The sequence below is a fragment of the Budorcas taxicolor genome, chromosome 20 (assembly GCF_023091745.1).
Source record: "Budorcas taxicolor isolate Tak-1 chromosome 20, Takin1.1, whole genome shotgun sequence".
NCBI classification, from domain to species: Eukaryota; Metazoa; Chordata; class Mammalia; order Artiodactyla; family Bovidae; genus Budorcas; species Budorcas taxicolor.
In genome coordinates, this window is record NC_068929.1 from 61,800,094 (window position 1) to 61,823,233 (window position 23,140).

The 23,140-nt window shown below is 50.5% G+C and overlaps 1 protein-coding gene across 1 annotated transcript in view; it reads right to left on the reverse strand.

The window, feature by feature from the left end:
- The window catches only part of TRIO (trio Rho guanine nucleotide exchange factor), a 352,914-nt gene that overhangs the window by 79,573 nt on the left and 250,201 nt on the right, over positions 1-23,140 (reverse strand). Inside the window, exons 32-34 of the mRNA XM_052659225.1 lie at positions 21,811-21,953; positions 21,111-21,210; positions 6,260-6,503 (exon numbers count right to left, since the gene is read on the reverse strand). Of these exons, the coding sequence (XP_052515185.1) occupies positions 6,260-6,503; positions 21,111-21,210; positions 21,811-21,953 (487 nt within the window). The remainder of the gene's footprint in view (positions 1-6,259; positions 6,504-21,110; positions 21,211-21,810; positions 21,954-23,140) is intronic.

Below are 23,140 nucleotides of genomic sequence, written 5' to 3' on the forward strand. Positions count from 1 at the left end.
CCAAACACTGTACGCTTCTACTCATGGTCCTCAGAGTGGTCGAGCTCCCACACACAGAGTGGAGTGGTGGGCACCAGGGCTGGGGTGGGGGGAGTTAGTGTCCAGAAGGGAGGACGGTGAGAGCTGAGGGTGGACGGTGGGGATGGGGAATCGTGAAGTGGATGCACCTAAAGCCACTGACGTGCACTTCTCAGTCGTTCCGATGGGAAATCTCACATTCTATGTGTATTATCACGGGGAGAAACCGCGGGGGGCAGTGAAGAGAGCTTCAGGTGTGCTGGCCATTTGGGGGGTGGTAAGTGGGGCCGTGTCCACTTACTTCTGGGAGGTGGTAAGAGAAGGAATCTGAATACTAGAGGCTTCGAGAAGTTGGCAGGACAGTCCAGTGAAGAGTCAAATACTTTGGGAGAAGGATGGGCAGGAAAACCCTGGGAGAGGGGCAAGGAGATAGCCCCGGGTGGAACTCAGAGGAAAACCTACATTTCAGGCAGTTTCTCATGAACATCTCTCACTTTCGTAATTTTCACTTGGAATATAGAAAATGCCCCATTTCACTGGTAACAATCATTTACCACCTCATTTATAGGAGACAATTCCTGGGTTTTCTCTTTTAGCAGGTTTTGACGGCAGCCACGCATCTGCAGGTGATGGGTAAGCCGGAAACCACGGAGGGCTGCTTCAGTGAGTGTGGGGTGTGAGCCAAAGCCCTGGGCGTAGAGGCCCAAGTGGTAGGCGGGCACGGAATCCAGTTTCTCATGCTTTTATTTCCTTGTTTTTTAATGAAGAATTTGGAGTGAAAAGACCATGATTTAACTTCTTCAAAATGAAATGCAAGTACTGACCAACACACTATCCCAGAGAGAAAAAACTTGATAAATAATTTTCAGAGAGGTTAAATAAGGCTAAGGTTCCTAAGTGGATCTTCTCTCCTAAATACATCACTGGACTAGCAAAAAGACCACCTGCCACCTCATTAGGGGTTAGAATAAAGAGAAGTGGGAGTGAATTGGCCTTCATTCAGAAAGGCCTCAAAATACACATCACCTGAGAACGTGAGAGGTGGGGAGGACCTCAGAGACCACCTGTTTGCACCCACCTCAGATGCAGGGATGCAATGTCTCCAAAGACAGAGATGGAACCAGAGTTCAGGTCCTGGCACAAAGAAGACACCCTGAAAGTCCAACACATTGCCTCTTCCAAAGACGCCAACCATGAATGTCACTCTTGCCCCGGAAGGTCTTCACTTAGCCAACCATAAACATCACTCTCACCTCGGAAGCTCCTGTCTTAAAGCCAAGCATTAGCAAAAGGTAACTGAGTGGTGGCTGACAGTGATTTTCCAAATTCAACCCGAACTGGGCCAGGCCGGGCAGGGAAGACCTCAGCTGACAGGCCCACAACAGTCACATGGGCAGTCTTTCTGATGCAATGATTGAGTGTGAGCACAATGCAAGGGTCCCCTTAAGACTCATAAGGGGCTCTGGTTTTACACTGAAAAAAAAAAGAATACAGTCAAAATTGCTGCCATGATGCGCTTCAGGCACATGTGTCCTGCAGGGAGCTCGGGACAGGACTCTGCCTGGTTGCTGACTGAGACAATCCTCCTGAGCCTCGTCCATCCTGTCGTTACCACTCCTGGGCACTGCCACCAGCCCGGGGCCCTGACCTGCCACAGGGATGCCTGTTGAGTTCTCACCCGAAGCCCAGAGCCAAGCTCTCACACATCCTCAGCACTTGGTCATGAAGGCAGAGCACAGCTGACCCACCCAGGCTCGCCTTGTTGGGAATATAAACAGATTTCTGAGATTCCTGTTTACTTTCTGGTCCAAGACTAAGTAAATAAACAGAGAACAGTGACAGCTCTCCTCATTGAGACAGTGGGACAGGAAAAAAACCCCTCTGATTTTCTAAGTTTCTAAGATAATGCCTAGACCCTGTATCAGCAGCCAATCAACGATCACAAACAGGGTGGGAGGTGGTGGCCAGTGTGTCTCAATGCGGCTGGCTCAGTGGACTTGCTGGAAGCCCAGCCCGCAGAGATGCTGACGGGGTGGGAGGTGGTGTGAACCACAGACCCGGGGCCTGGATGAGCACGGGGACTCGCTGAGGCCTCGCTCTGCTCAGAGTGGCTGCTGTCGGGGCGCCACCCTTGCCTGAAAGGCTATGACGGGGGGGGGGGGGGGGGGGGGGGGGGGGCCGGGGCAAGACGAGAACGAGAATCCAGGACCGCCCGTTGGCAAACACTGCTCCACGGCAGTTCGCCCATACAGGCCTTTCCCATGAATAATGTGCACACTGGAGTCTAGCTGCAGACACACAAAAGTATCTCCTTGAAGAAAAAATTGTACAATTATTCTTATTGTTCATTTAGATCAGTTAATTCTATCCTCCCCCACATCACCCAGGGGACACACAGCGTGGTACAAGGGGCCTGTGAGTCAAGTGCAAGTTGCTCAGTTGTTGACTCTTTGTGACCCCATGGACCACACAGTCCAGGCAATTCTCCAGGCCAGAATACTGGAGTGGGTAGCTGTTCCCTTCTCCAGGGGAATCTTCCCAACCCAGGGATCAAACCCAGGTCTCCCACATTGCAGGCAGATTCTTTACCAGCTGAGCCACCAGGGAAGCCCTTAGCTACCAGGGATTCTCATCGTCCAGCACATTCCAACTCCAGCCCTGCTGAAAAGCATCATGGCCCTGGCAGTGCTCAGGGAGCGCTGGGCCTTTGGGGCTGACCTGAGTATTTATACTCACAGCCACACTGCAGTCCTTACAAATCATACACAACCAAATACAGAGACATTTAATCTCCATAGGCATGTCTTTCACACTGGAAATTTAAGGTGTCTGGATTGGGGACTTGTGAAAAAAACTGAGGCACGAAGGCAGTGAAATTTTGGAACTAGAGATTAGCAAATGTGCTTGTTCCTTCCACCTGGAAGGTCAGAGCAGCAAGAATCACAGACACTGCAGAAACTATCCTTAAAGATGAACAGTGAGTGACTCGAGACAAGCTGTTCTCAGTCCCGCCCTACCCTGCAACTTCACGACCGCAGCACGCCGGGCTTCCCTGTCCTTCATTATCTCTCGGAGCTTGCCCAAACTCATGTCCATCAAGTCAGTGATGCCATCCAACCATCTCACCTTCCTGTCACCCCACTTCTTCCTGCCCTCCATCTTTCCCAGCATCAGGGTCTTTTCCAATGAGTCGGCTTTTCACATCAGGTGGCCAAATTATTAGAGCTTCAGCGTCAGTCCTTCCGATTGAGTATTCAGGGTTGATTTCCTTTAGGACTGACTAGTTCGATCTCCTTGCTGTCCAAGAGACTCTCAAGAGTCTTCTCCAGCACCACAATTAGAAAGCATCAATTTTTTGGTGCTCAGCCTTTTCTATGGTCCAACTCTCACATCTGTACATGACTACAGGAAAGACCACAGCCCGTCTGTGTGATCTCGCCGGGAGGAGACCCGGAGAGTGCTGGATGTCCAGCTGTGTGGGAGGAGGGGTGGGGTGGGGTGGGGATGGGGGTCCCTCAAGCTCAGCCGGCTCTCAGAATGAGAAGGGCTCAGAAAGAAATGCTGACACCTCCCAGTAACAAGTGCCCCCAGCCCAGCACACACAGCGTGAGGAGGGTGGCTGTGGGGCCTCCCAAGGGGGCAGCGGCCTCTTGCCCCACAGTCCCTGTGGCTCTTTTGAATCCTTGGCCCTTGTTGCCCCGACTACTTGCTGAAGACTCTTCTAGATGGAGACCCTGGTCATTGCCTGATTTCTTGGACCTAAATGTGGACAGGAGGCTCTGGCAGAGGTCTGTCAAAGAGCCTAAGGCAGGTTCTTCCCTCCCCATCAGCCACCCAAGTCCTAACACTGTAAGGGAACAGACAACTTCAAGTTTCCCTAAACAGCAGGAAAAATAAAAAATCCAGACATAAGGAAGAAATGGATCAGGTTCTGAGCTCTGATCTGCTAAATGACCGTTAGTTTACAACCGGTTTTATTCAACAAAGAAACACATTCTTAGTAAAGCAGAGGGTTTGTGAAAGGCAGGAGTCATGTCTCAGGGGATGGGAAGACAGAGTATCAGAGAAAAGGCTCAGGGGACAGAATGGAGTTAAACCAGAAAACCAGCACAAACCCAACCTCCACAGAAGGTTTTCAGGACAAAGTGAAGTGTGATAAACACACGGTTCTTTTTGCCCGGCTAGCCTGCAATTGCGAACACTGAGAAGTAAAGAACACGCCACGGGAAAGGTACATGAGAAAATAAGTCTTTCAGAGCCAATGTTATTTGTAGCTTCATTTCACCAGGGTTCCTCTGCACATAATAGACACACTTGGAAAAAAGAGTTGGACTTTATTTTCAATTCAGACTCGAGGACTTTAAATACATCATGCAACCCCAGAAACACTAATGGGCCCAGCACAGGCCACTGCCTGAACTTGGAGCTCAGGGACCACAACAGGGCAGGCCCAATGCCGCCCGAACCCGGTAACACAGCAGGGTGGGCCCAATGCAGCCCGAACCCGGTAACACAGCAGGGCAGGCCCAGTGCTGCCTGAACCTGGTATCACTGCAGGGTGGGCCCAACACCGCCCGAACCCGGAACCGCAGCAGGGCGGGCCCAGCACTGCCTCACAGGCAGCTTGGCCAGAAATGAAAGCAGACGCCTCGGCTTTGGGCCAAATCTGAGAATTCTCTGCCTTTCCCTTCAGATCCCTGGAGACATCACAGCCCGATTCTTCCAGCTGGGGACTGAGGTGACGATAAAGTCACATTTGGGCCCCGCGGGCTCCGAGCACGGTTGGGGCTCGTTCCCGAGGTGAGCCGGTCAGGAGCTGTTTCCTGTTCAGCTCCACTGAGTCACCGCCGTGACTAACGCTCAGGAGCCGGAGGACTGTCTCCAGGATGTGTTGGGGTGAGGGTAGAGTGGGCACAGCTGACAAGTGGAGGGAGCAGCTGGGACATCCCCATGCTAACAGGAAAGAACTGGAACATGCAGAATATGTGATGCTCTCTCAGGAAGGGTGAACAAACTGCAGAACCCCAAATCTGTACTGCAGAAAACGAAGACTGATATAAAGTGGTTCACAGCACAGAAACTACCCATGCTGAATTTTTCTAGAAACTAAAGACCAGTGTTTCTGAAAAGCTCTTAAAAATCTCCTATCAGCTCCTCACTAAGATGAGAGGTTAAGCAACACTATTGAGCAGACACCCTGTACGCTGCATATAAAGTTACGATTCTCTAGCAGTCATCATTTAGTAGCAAAAAGAAACAGGTGGAATTGATTTCAATAGTATATTTTCTTTAATTCATCCTATAAAATATAGTGCCATATCAGCATGCAACGACTATAAAATAATTGTACATTCTGTTTTCATTGTAAGTCTTGTAGTCCAGTGTGTATCCTGCACCTGCAGACCAGCTCAATTCACTCAGGCCCCACTGCAGGTCACATCAGTCCAGCAGTGGCCACACTGGATGTTTAGATAATCAGACTTGCTAGGAGGCCATTACTAACCTGTCCTGACACGTGGAAAAGCGGCCTTGTGACAGCTGCCTGTGTCTAAACAAAGTCTGCAAGCAATGTCAAACGCTGTTTTGTTCAAATACCCTGCTATTTCAGTGGAAAAACACTTCTTTCAAAAGCCATCTCTCTTGTCAGAGCTTCAGACTCCTGACACCAAGGCGTGCCCAACTCAGCTCGCTGCCCTCTGGGGGTCCAGCTGTGTTCTCTCTCCTGGCAGGGAACTTGAGGCCGGGGGTCTCAGATGCCCCGAGACACTTAACCAGGCTACAAAGATGGCAGAGTTATGCTTCCAGGGCCTGCACACTCAACCATCTAGTATTTAACACAAACAAAATAGTCCACAATGTGAAGCCTGATTAGGGAGACGCTGACCGTGGTCCCACCTCTCCCACCTCTTTTCAGCATCACCTGGAGGAGAACACTGCCTTTCTGTCTGCTCTGTTTATGAAAGACACTGGCTTCCAAGAGAACGGCTCCCTTCCCCCTTCTCTAACCTGAGATCTTACAACATGGTCTGGGGAACCGAGGCGACCGATGCACCGTTATTTCTGAGCGACAGGTGACAACCACAGCCCCCGATGGATTAAAAACGCCCAGGGATGCAGTGATGAAGGGCCCGGGGTGCCAGTGACCAGCAGGGATTGCACCTCTTATGGGGCTGCAGGAACTGTGGACGCAAGCCCTGCTGTCATTTCCGGGAGGATGTCACGGTCGCCCACGAACGCCTACCTTTGTGGTTGAAGATGCCCTCCATCTCCATGCTGCTCCTGGAGTGGGCGATGCACAGGGAACCGCAGGGTACCAGGCCCTCAGCCGCGGGCGACCGGTCAGTGGTCCGCACCAGGCACCAGTCAGGCTTGTCGTGGGGCCGCTCCAAGACTTCCACGGTCTGGCCGCGGCGGATGGTGAGCTCGGTGCTGTTGCAGGCCGTGAAGTCATGGATCACCACGGTCAGCTCGCAGCCGCCTGACAGCTGGGGAGGAGAGGGCACAGGTCAGCCAACGTGCCCCCACCACAGGCCTGCAGCAGGTGAGGCTGGTGCCCACGCCCAGCTGCGTCAGGGCGCAGAATGCCGGCTGAGTGGGGGTCCTCAAGTTTCCGGTCCCTGAATTTACCTCCTTTCCAAACCAAGGGAATAGTGTTTTTTTTACTTTTTCATATTCTAACGTATTTTCCAGTGTGTTACACTGTCAGAACCTGAAGATTTTTTATATGCGTGTCCAAATATTTGCTTGAGACATATCCTCCTCCTCAAAGAGCACCACGGACAGGTGATTCTTGAACAACGTGGGTGTTAGGGGTTCCGACCCCCTGCATAGTCAAAAAAAAAATCTGTGCATAACTTTTGACTACCCCCAAACTAGAGGCCTACTGTCGACCAGAAGCCTTACCAATAACAAAAACGGCCGACTAACACACACTGTGCATGTCATGTGCACTGTGTACCATATTCTGACAATAAAGGAAGCCAGTAAAAAAGAAACCATTATTAAGGAAATCATGAGGAAGAGGAAATACATTTATAGCAGATATACGTATCTATTGGAAAAAAAAATGCACCTATTATAAGTGGACCCACACAGTTTATACCTGTTTACAGGTCAACTTCCTCATTTTTAAACTTAAAAGTAAAGGGGTTCCCAGGTAGCTCTAGTGGTAAAGAACCCACCTGCCAGTCCAGGAGACTTAAGAGACACAGGTTGGATCCCTGGGTCAGGAAGATCCCCTGGAGAAGGGCACAGCAACCCACTCCAGTATTCTTGCCTGGAGAACCCCCATGGACAGAGGAGCCTGGCGGGCTGCAGCCCACGGGGTCACAAGAGAGCTGGACACGACTGAAGTGACTGGGCACACGGCACAGCACACACGAGTACACACTCTGCTCGCAGGCTTTCTGTGGGGGTTGTTATGAGATGTGGTGATAAACGAGACGGAGTCCACCCTGGCCTGGCGAGCGTGGAGCGGCCTGGAGATGGCAGGCTCCTGGGCGCCTGTGCTGCCTGGACTGGGAGGTCCCTGCAGAGCAGTGAGCCTGGGACCCTGAGACACATCTCTCTCCAAAACCCTCAGAGCCCTCCCCAGCCCCCACGGCACCTTCCCGACCCTCTGCCCCGGCTCCACCCCACACCCCAACACGCCCCTCCACTCGCCGCGTGGCTTGTGGCCTGAAAGACCTTTCCCTTCTTCCTTCTCCTCTCCTCTCAGCTCACTCCTGTTTTCTGGCCAAACTTCTCTTCAGTCTTGGGCCCCCTGAAGCCTACCCACAAACTCCAGGAAGAGCACCAACTCCATGGCCTGCTTGGGAAACAAGGCGCAGGGCCTCTCGTGACCCTGTGCTGTCCACCTGCCCCGGACTGCACGCGCCCTGGGGACAGCTCACCTGCATGCTCACCACCGCTCCTCCTACGTTAAGAGTCTCGTGACCAGTGCCCCGTGTTTGGGCGGTCCCCTCTGGCCCTCCAGCCCGGCCGCCCCAGGCTCAGGCTCCCCAGTGTGTCCCTCATCCCGGCGTGGGGTCCAAACCACACCCTCCATGCTGCGTCCCCGTCTCTCCAAAGCAGTGAGTCTGGGACATGACTCATCCCGGGCTGCCTTTCGGGTACTGCCGTCAGTCGCGCGCCTCCACCCTCCAAACGCTGTCAGACTCTGGGGTGTCTGTCTGACTGCTCCCTCCCTCTGCACGCTCACCCGGCTCACTTCACTTGGATTTCTGCAGTGGTCTCCTGAGGGGCCTGCCTGATCCAGACTTTCTTTGCAAAGTACCTGAACACTGCTGCCAGATGCTCAGATACGCCATCCTCCTAGATACACGTTCCTTAGCAGAAGACTCAAAGCTCCGGTCACAGGGTCCCAGCCCACTCGCCAGGCACGCTCCGTGGCTCCTCGCGTGCCTAACAGCCTGAACGGCCGTGTCCCCTTAGGAGGCAAGTCTTGCTCCCTTGTGTCCACAGTCCCTTCTACTTCGAGCCCTACCTGCCCAGTTTGTCTCATCTAAGTCCCTGTCGAGTCCCTCTGAGAAGTCGCTCCTCAGATGTGTCTACCATCCTTAGCAACTTTCTCCTTAAACAGATTATGCCTCAACCCTGACATGAGCCGTGTCTTGGGTTGTATATGTATGTCTACCCTTGGCAAGAGGAAACAGGTCTGTGTTGCTCTCCTGTGAACGTCCCAGCCCCGTGTGTGTGCGTGTGTCTGCCCTCGGCACCAGGAGGCAGGTCTGTGTTGCCCTCCCCATGTGTGAGGGCACGCCTGGGCCCATCCAAGGCACCGCTGAGACCCCGGGGCTGAGGGCCAGGCTCCTCCTGGAGCACCCTCGGGCCGGGCTCTGCATCCAGCGAGTGCTCACACACTTGCTGGAGTGAAAACAGTAAAACAGGTTTGCTCTATAAAGGAAGCCACTGTTTGCAAAGCAAAACGAAACACGGGCTTTTCCTCTGTGGCTCCGGGAAGGGAGTCTGCTATGTTTGGTGTGTGACGTGTGCCTGGTTCTCTGCTACCCTTTAGGCATCGGCACACGAGAACAAGAAGACGGGCGGGTGGGGGGCTGCGGCGGGTGCAAAGACACGTCCCCTTTGGCCCCCGGCAGAGAGCTGGGAGCCGTGCCCCCTGCCTGGGCCTGCGGCCGCTGCTGTGCTCCGTGCTCCCCGCTGCCCTCCTGCTCTAACCAAGCCTTTCTTTCCAGAGCAAGTTTAGATAGAATAAGAAACACATGTCCACTAGACAACCCCAGAAAGCAAAACAAAACTAGTCCAAAATAAAGCTTAAATGTCGATGAAAGGAACTCTCTTTGTTAGGCCACAAAGGACTATTTCCACCAGTGATTGACCCCCCTTTCTAAATTTTACAAACTTTTCTCTGGAAAAACCATGCTGAATCTCTCCTGCTTCTCTGCGAACAATTGAAGGGGCTGCTGTTACAAGGTTAAGGGCAGAGGCTCAGCCTGAAGAAGAATTTCCCTTGTTACAAAAAAAACACAAAAAACCAAAAAAACCAAAAAACCCATGTTATGGAAGCGGTTAATCCCTGTAACGAAAAGGAGGACTGTTTCCCATCCCAGGGAAACGTGACCCGTGGACAAGCGGTGGTGCGGAGCCCAGCTTGCTGAGCACACCCAGGCCTGCACTTCCTACAGCCCTATCCCTTGGCTGAGCTCTCCTGGGATGGTCACCAGTCCACCAGGCCTGCCGCACGCGTGGTCCCGGCGAGTCACCACCCTGGCTCTGCCCTGGGATGCTCAACTTCAAACACTGCCCCCTCATCACCAGCCTGTGCCGGCCTCCTTCTCCATTGCAGGGGATTTCTCAGACTGCTCAGGATTCTGTCGTGGGGGCAGGGTGAGAAGAGAGGACGGGGCGGCCCAGAGGGATGGAGCTGGATGCTCTTTCTGGCTCCAAGTTCCAGCCCCTCGCACAGTAATCAAAACTATTGGAAACATCTGTGCCCTTGACAGGGCCTGAGAAATGAAAATCAAGCCTGTTCTGACAAAGAACTGCATACTGAGTCAAAATTCTTTTTCAAAGGCTTTAGGGAACTTAGTAACAAAATCTAGTATCAGAAGAGTATTTTCAAACAGTGCTAGAATTATCGTCCAAAAAAAAAATCACATCTTCTCGGCACTGCCCCTAAGAATAAGCTGAGTTTTCCCATAAGAATCGCCTGCATGAATTTATAAGAGGAGGATTAAATGGACATTTTCTAGTCCAGAAAAGAGATAACCCGTGAATTTCTGTGTCAGTGTTCATGTTTGAATGTTTTAAACTTATTCCAAAGCTCGTCTTTAAAACCAGGCTTGTCAATTTAAAAAAACAAACAAAAACTTTTTTGTATGAAAGACTTAAAATAATTATTTTGAAGTATCAGTGCAAGTCATTATAGCCTTTCAAGTAGAGTTAAACTCCTAGTAGGAAAAAGTTTAGGCTATATGTTGTTATACATAATTATATATATATATATTTTACATCATTAACAGGTCTTTCTTTACCAGTGATATTTCTACCCCTAGTGACATAATTTCATCACTATGTTGAAGGAGTTACCATTCCATTTATCTAGTTTAGAAATTCACTTTTCCTTTTCAACCACATTTTGTTAAAGTTTTCACCTTATCTTTTTTCACATCTATATATTTTATGGACTTGTATCATGGGCTCCTTACCACATGCAGTTTAGGATTGTAATTTATGAAAATCTCAATCCCCATGGTATACAGTAACTCTTGTGACATTCTCATTAGAAGATATTTTTTCCCACTATTTGTTTTTCACCTTAAAAAAATTACATGTGGTGATTAAAAAGTGTGGTAGTAAAATGGTCTTAATTGGAGCAAGGGCCCGCGGATATTTTATAATGAAAATGCCTCCTCCAAGACCAACTGCGTCCCTCTGAAAGGGCGGCCAGGGGAACTCCAAGGACCCAGATGCATGCACAGTTAGCAGAATCAGACCAGAATCCCTTTGCCTGAATTCTCTCAATGACTGAAAATGAGTAAGCGGCTGTTTCACCCAAAAGGAAGAAACACTTGCAGCGTCCCAGGGACCGAACCCAGGACTCTTGCACTGCAGGCGGATTCTTTACCCTGTGCTGCAGGCATGCAAACCTTCCACAACCGCCACACAGGACAGAATTGACTTTTTACGTTTTCTGGAGACACCACGTTTTACTATTTTCCTTCGCCTGAACCCAGGTAAGGACAGTGACTGAAGTGGAGCCGTGGCTGGGGGCTTCTCGCCCGCCTGTTGGGCTCCAGCAGCCCCTCCCTAGAGCTCTGTAATAAGGTGTGTTTGTATTCCAAGAATACACAGCTTTGGGAAGGACAACAGCCAGCACCTGCCTCGAATGACCAGCTCCCAGGTGAGTTGTGGGCCAGGCTCCGCCAGAGGAAGAGGGGCTCTTGACGACTCACACGAGGATGGTGTAGCCCTCACTACAAGTGAACCTGCTTCCAGAACCTCAGATTGATTGCAGGTGGGTGTCGGACCAACTTTCTGAGAGCAGCACTTCAGAAGGAGGAGAGACGCAGGCTAATAAAAGCCACCTCCCTTCCAGGGCAGAGTGTACAACCCGCAAAGTCACATCCTCCAGCCCAGGACAATGCGGGCACTTAGAAACCGCGCTAAGGGTCTTGCAGTTCTGCAGGAGACACACAGAGCAGAAAGTGGTTCCTCGGCTCAAGGGGACTGGAAAGCATGGCTCTGTCAGTGGCCGCGGTTACGAGAGACAGGCCACGCCGGCAGCCAGAACAACCCCCCCAGGACACGCATTACCCAGCCTCTCATCCACCCAGCAGCTTGCTCCCTGGGCCACTTGGTGGAGGCCAGAGGACTGGACTTATCAGAGGCCATCCTAACCACGTGACCACCAGGGCCCCTTGCTCACCCCAACCCCAAGGCCAAGTTCACAGGACCAGCTGTCATAAAACCTGCTGCTGCATTTCCAAGAGGACCGCTGTGAGCCTCTCGCACATCCGGGTGAAAAAAAGAAATCTGCGAGAACTGAAAAATGGCTAAGATGGCAAAAATGCCATGTTTCTCACCACTCGCCCCCTGCCAAGAGAAAGAAGGGGGACAAAAAGAAAAAAGAAAGCAAAAATAAATCTATGAGAGAAAAAGCTTTTCCCAAAGCAGCAGCTTACCAAATCCAACATTTTATTCAGGAAAGAAACTCTGGGTATAGTTTTTTTTTTCAGGGAGATTAACCCTTTCCCCTGGAGAAGGCGATGGCACCCCACTCCAGTACTCTTGCCTGGAAAATCCCATGGATGGAGGAGCCTGGTGGGCTGCAGTCCATGGGGTCGCGAAGAGTCAGACACGACTGAGCGACTTCACCTTCACTTTTCACTTTCATGCAGTGGAGAAGGAAATGGCAACCCACTCCAGGGTTCTTGCCTGGAGAATCCCAGGGATGGGGAGCCTGGTGGGCTGCCGTCTATGGGGTCGCACAGAGTCGGACACAACTGAAGCGACTCAGCAGCAGCAGCAGCAACCCCTTCCCCATTACTAATGTGATCACAAGCAGTTCTGACTTTACAATAACTCTTGGAAGTCTTCCTTGACTGTGACACACGTGAGATGCAATGGACAGTTATGGTGTCAAGAAGCTCAAACTTCCCTGGTGGTGCAGCGGCTAAGAGTATGCCTGCCAACGCAGGAGACATGGCTTCCATCCCTGGGCCAGGAAGATCCCACATGCCTTGGGGCAACTAAGCCTGTGTGCCACAACTACTGCCTCTGGGCTCTGGGGTCACAACGGCTAAAACCTGAGCACCCGAGAGCCTGTTCTCTGCAACAAGAGAAGCCACTGAAATGAGAAACCTGGGCACTTGGCAACGAAGGATGGCCCCAGCTTGCCACAACTCGAGAAAGCCTGTGCCAAAGCAAGGAAAACCTAGAACAGCCAAAAATAAATACATAAAAAGTTAAAACAAAAGCATGCCAAGTTCACCTGGAAAGATATATCTGAAAAGGCAAACTTTAAGTGTGGAAAGAAAAGCCAGGCAAAGCAGAGAGAAGACAGCTCCTGGTCCCAGGCCTCTGAGCTCTGCAGAAGCTGGGTTCATGCCACACTTGCCCTCACTCTGAACCTGTCGGAACCAGAGGCACCGGACAGTGCTGGGCAGGTGCTGAGAGCCAAGCTGCGGGGCAGGACTAAAGAGCTTCGTTGACTGAAAAGCGGGAAAAGGAAGGAAGGTCAGGAAGCAGGTGGCTGGACCCACGTGTGCTACTTTCAGTCACCGCCTGGAAAGCAAGACCATGGGTAGGACAAGGGAGCCCAGAGGAGCCTGCTTGCTGTGTTTCCTGAGTGAGCAGCACTTATCCAGAAATGTTCATTTCAAAGGCCTCTTTCTTTATCCCCTGAAAAACTAAGGCATGGCAGGCAGGTAGCCAGATGACTGGTCCCTCCCACAAAACAACAGGCAGAATAAACCTTTCACCTTGAGTCGGAATCAGAGATGGGCCACCGTCGTCAACAGTGACTTTGATGGGTACCATAACCTTTACGTTGAAAAGCACTTCTTGATCCGCCACTCTTTTTTGAAACACTTCTGTTGCTGTTATCCCTAAAGTTGTACTTCTGAAAAAATCTGCGTTTTCGTAGAACTTAGGCGCTCTACCCTAGCGTGGGCGGATCTTTGTTTTTCTGATTGAGCAACTCAAGTCATAAAATTAAAAGATGCTTACTCCTTGGAAGAAAAGTTATGATCAATCTAGATAGCATATTCAAAAGCAGAGACATTACTTTGCCGACTAAGGTCCGTCTAGTCAAGACTATGGTTTTTCCTGTGGTCATGTATGGATGTGAGACTTGGGACTGTGAAGAAGGCTGAGTGCCAAGGAATTGATGCTTTTGAATTGTGGTGTTGGAGAAGACTCTTGAGAGCCCCTTGGACTGCAAGGAAATCCAACCAGTCCATTCTGAAGGAGATCAGCCCTGGGATTTCTTTGGAAGGAATGATGCTAAAGCTGAAGCTCCAGTACTTTGGCCACCTCATGCGAAGAGTTGACTCACTGGAAAAGACTTTGATGTTGGGAGGGATTGGGGGCAGGAGGAGAAGGGGACGACAGAGGATGAGATGGCTGGATGGCATCACGGACTCGATGGAAGTGAGCCTGAGTGAACTCCAGGAGTTGGTGATGGACAGGGAGGCCTGGCGTGCTGCGATTCATGGGGTGGCAAAGAGTCGGACATGACTGAGCAACTGAACCAAACTCAAGTCAGCAAAGGTTGCATTCATTTTGTGGCTTTATGGGCGCACTTAAAAAGCCACAGTCACTTAGAAAGATAGAGGGAACCAATGCCAGGTGCCACCTCTGCCAGGCTGCCGGCAGGGAGGGTGTCCCCTGCTTGTTCCTGCAGGGCAGCACCTGGCCTGGGCTGCACAGGGGATGATGGCCTCACACCTGGGGATCAACCTCGTGAAGAGCACGGAGTCATCACCCTACACGTGTGCAGCTGATGTGGTAGGATTGAAGAAGAGTGGTTGGGAAAACGTCTCAAGCGAGAATCTCCCCTTCTTCAGAGGCTGCCCATTCGGTATGTGGTCAGTGTTTACTGCTGAGACATCAAGATGCAAAAGTCCAGGCGCTAAATCTGAGCAATTTACCTTTAGCACAGCTTGGAGCTTCTAATAAACACAGCTTCTAAATCCATTGCAATCAAGAGTGCTCAGCTAATGGATAAGGAAGTTGTGGTACAAATACACAATGGGATATTACTCAGCTATAAAAAGGAACCCATTTGAGTCAGTTCTAATGAAGTGGATGAACCTAGAACCTGTCATACAGAGTGAAGTCAGTCAGGAAGAGAAAGACAAATATCGCATATTAACACGTACATATGGAGTCTAGAGGGCTTCCCCGGTGGCTCAGAGGTAATGAATCAGCCTTCGTTGCAGGAGTTGCAGCAGATGCAGGTTCGATCCCTGGGTCAGGGAAGATCCCCTGGAGGAGGAAATGCAACCCACTCCAGTATTCATGCCTGGAGAATCTCATGAACAGGGGAGCCTGGCGGGCTACAGTCCATAGGGCTGCAGTGAGACACGACTAAAGCGACTTGGCACGCACGCGTGGAGTCTAGAAAGATAGTACTGATGATCCAGCTTGCAGGGCAGCAAAGGAGAAACAGACATTTTGGACACAGTAGGGGAAGGAGACGGTGGGATGATATGAGCAATTAGCGCTGAAACATATACATGCTGTATGTGAAACAGACCCCCAGTGGAGGTTCAGTGTCTGATGAAGGAGACCCAGAGCCAGTGCTCCGTGACAGCCTAGAGGGGTGGGATGGGAGGGAGCAGGGGGCGGCTCCAGAGGGAGGGGACACACGTACACCTGATGCCGATTCACGTTGACTTACAGCAAAAGTCATCACAATAAAGTAATTATGCTCTAATTAAACATTAAAAAAAAATAAAACAACAAAAAAAGTGCCCAGTAAGAGGCCGCTGTATAGTGAGTGCAACAGCAAATACTGAGTGGCTGGGAAGGAGGCGCTTTTTCAAACGAAGACATGGTCACAGCTGAAACCTATGCAGCACTCAGGACATGCAAGCCACTGTACTAAACGCACACTTTGAGCACAGCCCTGGAGTAGGGAGCAGTACTGTCCGGTTTTACAGATGAGGGAACGGGTGCAGAGGCTGCTGAGCAGCAGAGCTCAGAGGCCTGGCTGGGAGCCCCTCCCTGCTCGGTCGTGTCCGACTCTTTACAACCCCATGGACTGTAGCCCGCCAGGCTCCTCTGTCCATGGAATTCTCCAGGCACGAATACTGGAGTGGGTTGCCACTTCCTCCTCCAGGGAATCGTCCCTGACCTGCAGATCCTTTACCATCTGAGCCACCAGAGAAGCCCAATCATCTGCTGCTAGTCATTAAAGACTTTGCTTACTCTACTCTTGTTACCGTCTGGGCAGAGTCAGGACTCTGATGCCTGGGAATTAAAACTATGTGCTGTCAATGGAAAGGCTTCCAGATGGCGTGACTCAATTTCACGCCTACGCGGGCAAACCTACCGGAGGCCCTGGGAGGTTCTGGCAAAGCCAGCCCATGGGGCGGAATCTCTGAGTCAAGGCTCCCTCTTGCTTCTGGCAGCTTTGGGCAAAGGAGAGAGCATGAGCTTAAGGGGGCTGGCACATAGGCCGGGTATGTGAGCAATGAGGCTGAATGCAAGGGAAGGCACTTCCTAAGTAGGCTGGACGCAGGTTTCCTTTCTTAAAAATGTGAATCCAGCCACATTTTAAAACGTACTGGCATTAATTACTTTATATATTGCCGCAACACTACTATCTGTGTAAACCTGTCCAAGTTCCTACAGTGGAGACTGTCGCTTCCCAGAGGTTTATTGACTTTTTAAACTGCATAAAATTTCATATCCTCAACGTAGCACTAAATACACTTCATGAAAAATAACTGAAACCGTTTATTTTTCTAAATGTGCGGACTCACACATTCACATCACAAGCTTAGGGCAGAGCATGCCAAGTACCAACCTCAAGTGAACATCTTGCTCATTACAAATAAGACCTGCATGGCCTTAGCCCTGAAGAAAGCTCACATCTGGCCCCCTGCTGGCCTGGGCCCCTTTCTGGCAGGCTGCCCCGGCTTGCCTTGGCTACTTTTTCCATCCCAATTTCAAGATGCTTTGTTCTATGCTGCTGCTGCTGCTGAGTCACTTCAGTTGTGTCCGACTCTGTGCGACCCATGGACGGCAGCCCACCAGGCTCCCCTGTCCCGGGGATTCTCCAGGCAAGAACACTGGAGTGGGTTGCCATTTCCTTCTCCAATGCATGAAAGTGAAAAGTGAAAGTGAAGTCGCTCCATCGTGTCCGACTCCTAGCGACTCCATGGACTGCAGCTACCAGGCTCCTCCATCCATGGGATTTTCCAGGCAAGAGTACTGGAATGGGTTGCCATTGCCTTCTCCAGCTCTGTTCTATAGAAGCCTATATTTGACCCTCATATTTTTCTATTTTCCTTATATATATAAATTTTTGTTATATGAAGCAAACCACAAGACTAATAAAGTGGATAGAAGGAAAAAAATATTAAATACTGCTTCTTTAATATGCTAAAAGTACTTAGCTTGTACTCAGCTTGAGTGTGAAATAACAGGGTGTAGAGTCACCAGGTAATTAAATGCACATTCGGTTTCTGGCTCCCCACTCCACTGTTGGGTGGCCCTGTGAGGGTCATCAGGCCTCCCTCGTCCCCTCGGTGCCCCGGAGGCTTCTCCTCCCTACCTCGGGGAGGCAAGCTTAGGACAAATGAGGTAAGAATCTGGCAAGCGTCTGATTCCTTTGGAACCCAAATCATAATTTCATGAGATCGCTTTATCAGCACAATACCATTGAGATGAGCGGGAATCAGTGCTGAATTACATCTGAGACAGAGAGATGGCCTATTTCAAAACCGACGTTTCAAGGAACGAAAGGTCCTCGTGGGGACCCGTGGTCTGCATCGGCTAACTGCACTGGCGTCCCCTGGAAAGCAGGGGTCTCCAGCGGCCCCTCCTTCACAGACTCAAAACCTTCTGTGCCTCGTCTGAGAGTCACTATGGCGCTGGGCAGATAACTTTTCTTCAAGAATTCTCCAAGAGGCCAAGTCAAAAACATCCCCCCACCCAGTTTCTGAAAGGGAACCAAACTCCATGATAACAACTAACTCATAACAGACATCGTAAATGAGGTCCAAGAGGCAGAATATGGTTAAGTAATTGCGCTTGCCAGATCTATCTGCCTCTGTCAGCAGAGGCTGTTTAAACTTGAAATATGGAGGGTGGGAAGAACCTCGAGACATATGAAAAGTTAACTGCCTCAGAGATAAGAGGAGGGTTTTCTGGTTAAGCCCACTTTAGCGCAATAGTGCATTTTACAAACTGACGCAGAAAATGAGGCCGTTTCCTAAACGTACCCTCCCTAGTCATCGACTGACCCTGAGACGTTCTATCGGAGAAGTACAGACAGGGAGACAGCTGCAAGAAGAAGGCGGAGAACACACGTGTGCAGGCCCGTGTATGTGGTCGCAGCCATGGGCCATGGCCTGTATGAGGCTCCAGGGGTGTGGCCCCTCCAAACCCCACTCTCGGACGCATCCACGCAGCTTGTTCTCCTCAATGCAGAGCCCAGAGTGGAGGGGACAAGCCCCTGCAGCTCCACGGCCTGAGGAGGACATGTCAGCCCTTCCATGTACTTCTGAGCCTACTGAAGCCCTGTGGCTTCAATGAGATAGCCACCTCCACTTCAGTCAACAGCTTTGGCGTGTCACTGCCCATGCCTCAGAGTCATGAGGACATCATGCTGAGAATGAGGCCACTGCCTCCGCGGCCCTAGGGGCACGGGTGGAGGACTGACTACAGGCTGCCTTGAAGAAGTGGCGCTGGGAGCAGGTGGGGGTTTCTGAGCCAAGGAAGGAAGTTCAGAGGTTGGGTATGAGAGGAGGTAAACCAAAACTGGTGAATTACCTTCAGGGATAAAGTACTTAAGAGGCGGCTCTTGAATAATTCCAATACCCCAGTAGATCTCCAGTGTAAAATGACTAATTTCTGCTTCTGTGAGTGGTTGATTCCTTCCCTCTCATAAGGTACTAGAACTTGCTGCCTTAAAAGCAACAGATCCTAGGATAATGCCTTATTTTTTCTACAGGAGCTGTGCAGGCTCGATTCTGAGTTCTTAGAGGCCTATTCCAAGCAGAACAAGTGAACTCTTCCCAACTTCAGGACGGAGCTTTATGTCTGAGGTAATCCTCCTGTGGACTCCAGTCAACTGCAGGCACGGCCTGGTGCTGGGCAGCTGCACCTCAGAGTTGGGGGCTGGAGAACCAGGAGCCCCCCTTACCAGGTGCAGGGATTACTTCCAAACTCTTACCACCCGTCTACACAGAAACCACCAGAGAGAAACAAAGTTACCTTTCTTCTAGAACCAATCCCTGGAAAAGACCTTAACATCCTTTCCAAAAGGCAGAACTCTTTACAGGTAGGTTTCTCTGGCAATTTCACTCAAATAACTTATTCTTAGAATAGACTTTACATATACACGTATGTATGTATAGCTAGCACCTTGCTTTTATAGGATCTTAGTTCCTGGTCCAGGGATCGAACCACACCCTCAGCAGCGAAAGCACTGCATCCTGACACCGGGCCACAAACTCAGATAAACACAGACCACATCCACGAGAGAATATCCGCTAAGACTTTGAGTTTGGGGCCTGGTGAGCCCCAGCGGGTGTGTGATGCTCAGTCAGCCTCAGGGGGACTGTGAGTGGGTCTGGATGAAGGTGGCTGGTCCCCTCAGCATAAGCCACGGTTATTTCGGACTTTTCCTTCAGGTGGAAGTCTTGTGCGACTATTTAGATAACCCAATTACCTCAATTATTATCTTTTTTTCAAGAAAATACTCGGGATTACTCTAAAGAAAAATGTCCAAGTTCAATTTATTTTCTTAACAGCAAGACTACGGGTGGGGCTGCAGAGAGAGAGGCTATTAGGCACTGAATGCCTGAACAGCTCATTTATCTTATTCCTCGTTATTACTACTGGCGAGAAATACTTGCTGAATGTAATACACTGAGCTCGGAACAAAATCAAATGAGACAGTTTTTTTTTTGTTCTCCAATCCTGGTACTCAAAGCAGTCTAAGTTCTGGGACTTATTACTTAGTGAAGTCAAAAAGGAGGTTGGGAAAGAGCTAATTACTCGAATTAGAAGGATTCTGAAAACATGAAAGTGGTGAGGAAAACAACGTTTTTAAACCTACTTACTTCTGTCCTGGAAACAACAGTTAATACTGTGAATTCTTCTGCAAAGCTGAGTGAGAAAAGAGCCAGGTCTGGGCCCCTGAGACCAGCTGTGGGAAGCGGCCCCAATGCCGGGCTCTCTCTGACAGCAGTCGCTCCCGAAAGACTGGAGGTCGGGGCAGGGAGTGGGCTGTCGCTGAGTACAGACAGACCCTAGATCCTGGGACTAAGGACTCGCGTGGGGAAGTCCAGGGTCAAACAGTGAGAAACTACCTAGGAATCCTGAACCGACGGCAAGACCAAGGAAACCCCCAAGTGAGTGAGTGAAAGTCGCTCAGTCATGTCCGACTCTGCGACCCCATGGAATTCTCTAGACCAGAATACTGGAGTGGGTAGCCTTTCCCTTCTTCAGGGGATCTTCCCAACCCAGGGATTGAACCTAGGTCTCCCGCATTGCAGGCAGATTCTTTTCCAGCTGAGCCACCAGGGAAGCCCGAGAATATCGAAATGGGTAACCTATCCCTTCCCCAGCGGATCTTCCCAACCCAGGAATCGAACCAGGGTCTCCTACATTGCGGGCGGACTCTCTCTCAACTGAGCTCTGACGCAAGCCCAACGAAACCCCTACTTGCTGTTAAATAATTTGTTTCAAGAACCTTGTCTGGTCCTCTAGAAAGGGAACCGGGCAGGTGTTCCTCTCGGTAGGGACAGAGGCCTCTGTGGACATCGATGCCCTCCACTGGCCTTTACAGGGTCCTCTAGTCACCTGTGTATCACATAAACCCAGGCATCCACCTTTTCCTATCGGTTTGTTTTGTAGGTTTATTGATTTTATCAAGACAGGATCACGGGACTCTGTAGGCCACTGCTGTAGAAGGTGAATCTAGACTTCTCTGATGCACATCAGACCCTCCCTCCTGGTGGTCAGCACGGGTGCAGGCCCAGCCGGGGGCCTCCTGGTGGTCAGTCCATGGCGACTCAAGGCCTCCCCCACCCTCTGCAGATGCCACTGCTCCTGCTTCAGTCAGAGCAGCCCTGCTTTTATGCACCAGGGCTCTGTGTAAGATTTAATGTCAGACAATAGGGTCTTCTGCTTAATTTAAAATAAAAAAGCTTAAACACAAAACCTTAGGACACTCTCACAGAGAACCATGCTACGGCACTGGAGAGGATGAATGACTGTTTTCCTGAATCCTCAGGGTTCAAGTCCTCTCATCCTGACACTCCGTCTTTGCTCCTGGCACCCTTTGTAACCCATGGCAACTGTTTGAAACGCTGATGACAAACTGTCCTTTATCGACAGACCGGAGACTGGCTATACGCGCCTCCCCCAAGAAAGGGCCAGCTCCCGCTCACCTTGTCGCTGTCCAGCGTGTTCTGAGATGTCCGGGAGGCGATGGAAATCGTATCTGGCTGGCTGCTGCCGTCTCCTTGGCTATCCAAATCCTCTCCATCCCTGGAGACACAAAAATGCAGATTCCTGACACTGCTGGGTCTGTGCCTCAAGACTGGTGACGAGCGTCCATCAGACAGTGGACAGAGAACAGATTTGTTCAAAGAAGTGGGAATCGGTCTGTATGATTGTGGCTGATATTAGTAATGATGACGGCCGATCACTCTTCAGTGAGGACAGGCTTTGGGCTGGACCCTGGGCTGCGTGTCTACCGCCTACCACTGCACTTGGTTCTCCCAGTGATCAAATACAGCCGAAATGGTCAGTGCCACCTTAGAGACGAGAAGCAAACGCGTGTAGGTGCTATACAACTCGTCCAAGGTCACAGGCACTATTCACACATGCACGTGGATTAACGGTTGGAAAAGGAAGAGAACTAGGGATGTGCGTGTAGACTCTCAGTGGCTTTAAGGTGAAGGACGCTGTTGTTGTCTTGATGAAGCAATTTCATTAGGAAGAATGATGCTATGTGTGAATTGTATTTAAAAAGAACATTCCTCAAAATGTTTGAGAAAAATGATTTCTGAAAACTAGTAAGTAGACATTGCCTTGTTACTGCCCTTAAATAAACACCAACTTGGAAAAATGTCCCCAGACACTGACCTCCTTCCCTTCTGTCTCGTAGCTGGAGCCGTTTTTGGGATGTGAATGGGCTCCTTCAGGGCGCCTTTCAGGTGGATGGTCCTTTCCTGGATCACCTCCCGGATATGCTTGATCCAGTCCTGCTTGTTCTCGATACTGGAGGCCTGGACAGAGGGTGAGAACTGGTCAGGGTACTGCACTGACCACACTCAGGTCCCCGCATTCCGTGAGTTGTTCATTTAAAACGTAACTTTTCAGCAGAAAAGCAACCACATCCTGTATTTAATGTGCCACCCAATAAATGACCCTAATTTTGAACATTCTGTCATCTGGACCGTTTTCATTCTGTATAGCATTGATGATATTCCAGATCTCTGAATAGTCTAGCGATCGATCACTCCCCAGCCCCAAGACTTTTTAAGCAGCCTTGGGTAAATTCTAGGAAAACAGAGCTGCCCCCAAACCCAAATGTCCTGAGGTCCTTTAGGCAGACAAGTGGTCCATGGCCCTTGGAGCACCAGGAACAACCTGAACCAGCGGCCCCCCACCCCACCCATCTTACCATCTCACCCCCTGGACTCACGATCAACAGGTGCAGCTGCACCGATTCTCCACTTGCACCCGCTCCCCACCCCCACTCGCACCCTATGGAGTCAAGGCCTCCCTAATCCTCCTGCCGTAAAGAAGGACCCGCAGCCTGAACACGTTAGAAATGTACCCAAGGTCACACTGCCAGCAGGTGGAGAGGCCAGCATTCCTGGGGGTGGACATCCACACACACCCATTCCCTCAAACTCTGCCTGAATCCACCATGCGTTAGGCCGCTGGGATAAACCAGGGCAGCCCACTGTAGCCAGTTACATATGGCGGACTTCCCTCAACTCCACTGCATCACTGGACAAAGGTTCTCTGCAAAGGACACATCACAGACACTCAACAGGCGCTGACTGAATGCACACATATGGCATCATAGTTTCCAGATTTTTCTTTCACGATGCCTCAAAGGAGGTAGGCTTTTTTTTTTTTCCTTTCCCCCTCCCTTTTTACATGACCTGGGCCTTAGCAACAGTTTTTAATTTCCTCAAGGAAAACATCCACCTCCTATGATATAAGCATAATTCCCTGAGAATGATTACAACAATCGTCAGTGGGACGATTCATGAGATCAGGCAGGGAGGGGAACCCAAGCATTTTCTCATGGTGGATCTTGTTTTTGTCAAGGCCCATGCTGGGAAGGGAAATTAAGACTGAGAACTCTCTTTCTAAATAACATATTTTAACTGGAGGATGTGTCTGCTCAGTTGAGGGAAAATTGAGGGAAATAAATGAAGGACAGAGGGAGCCTCTTGCT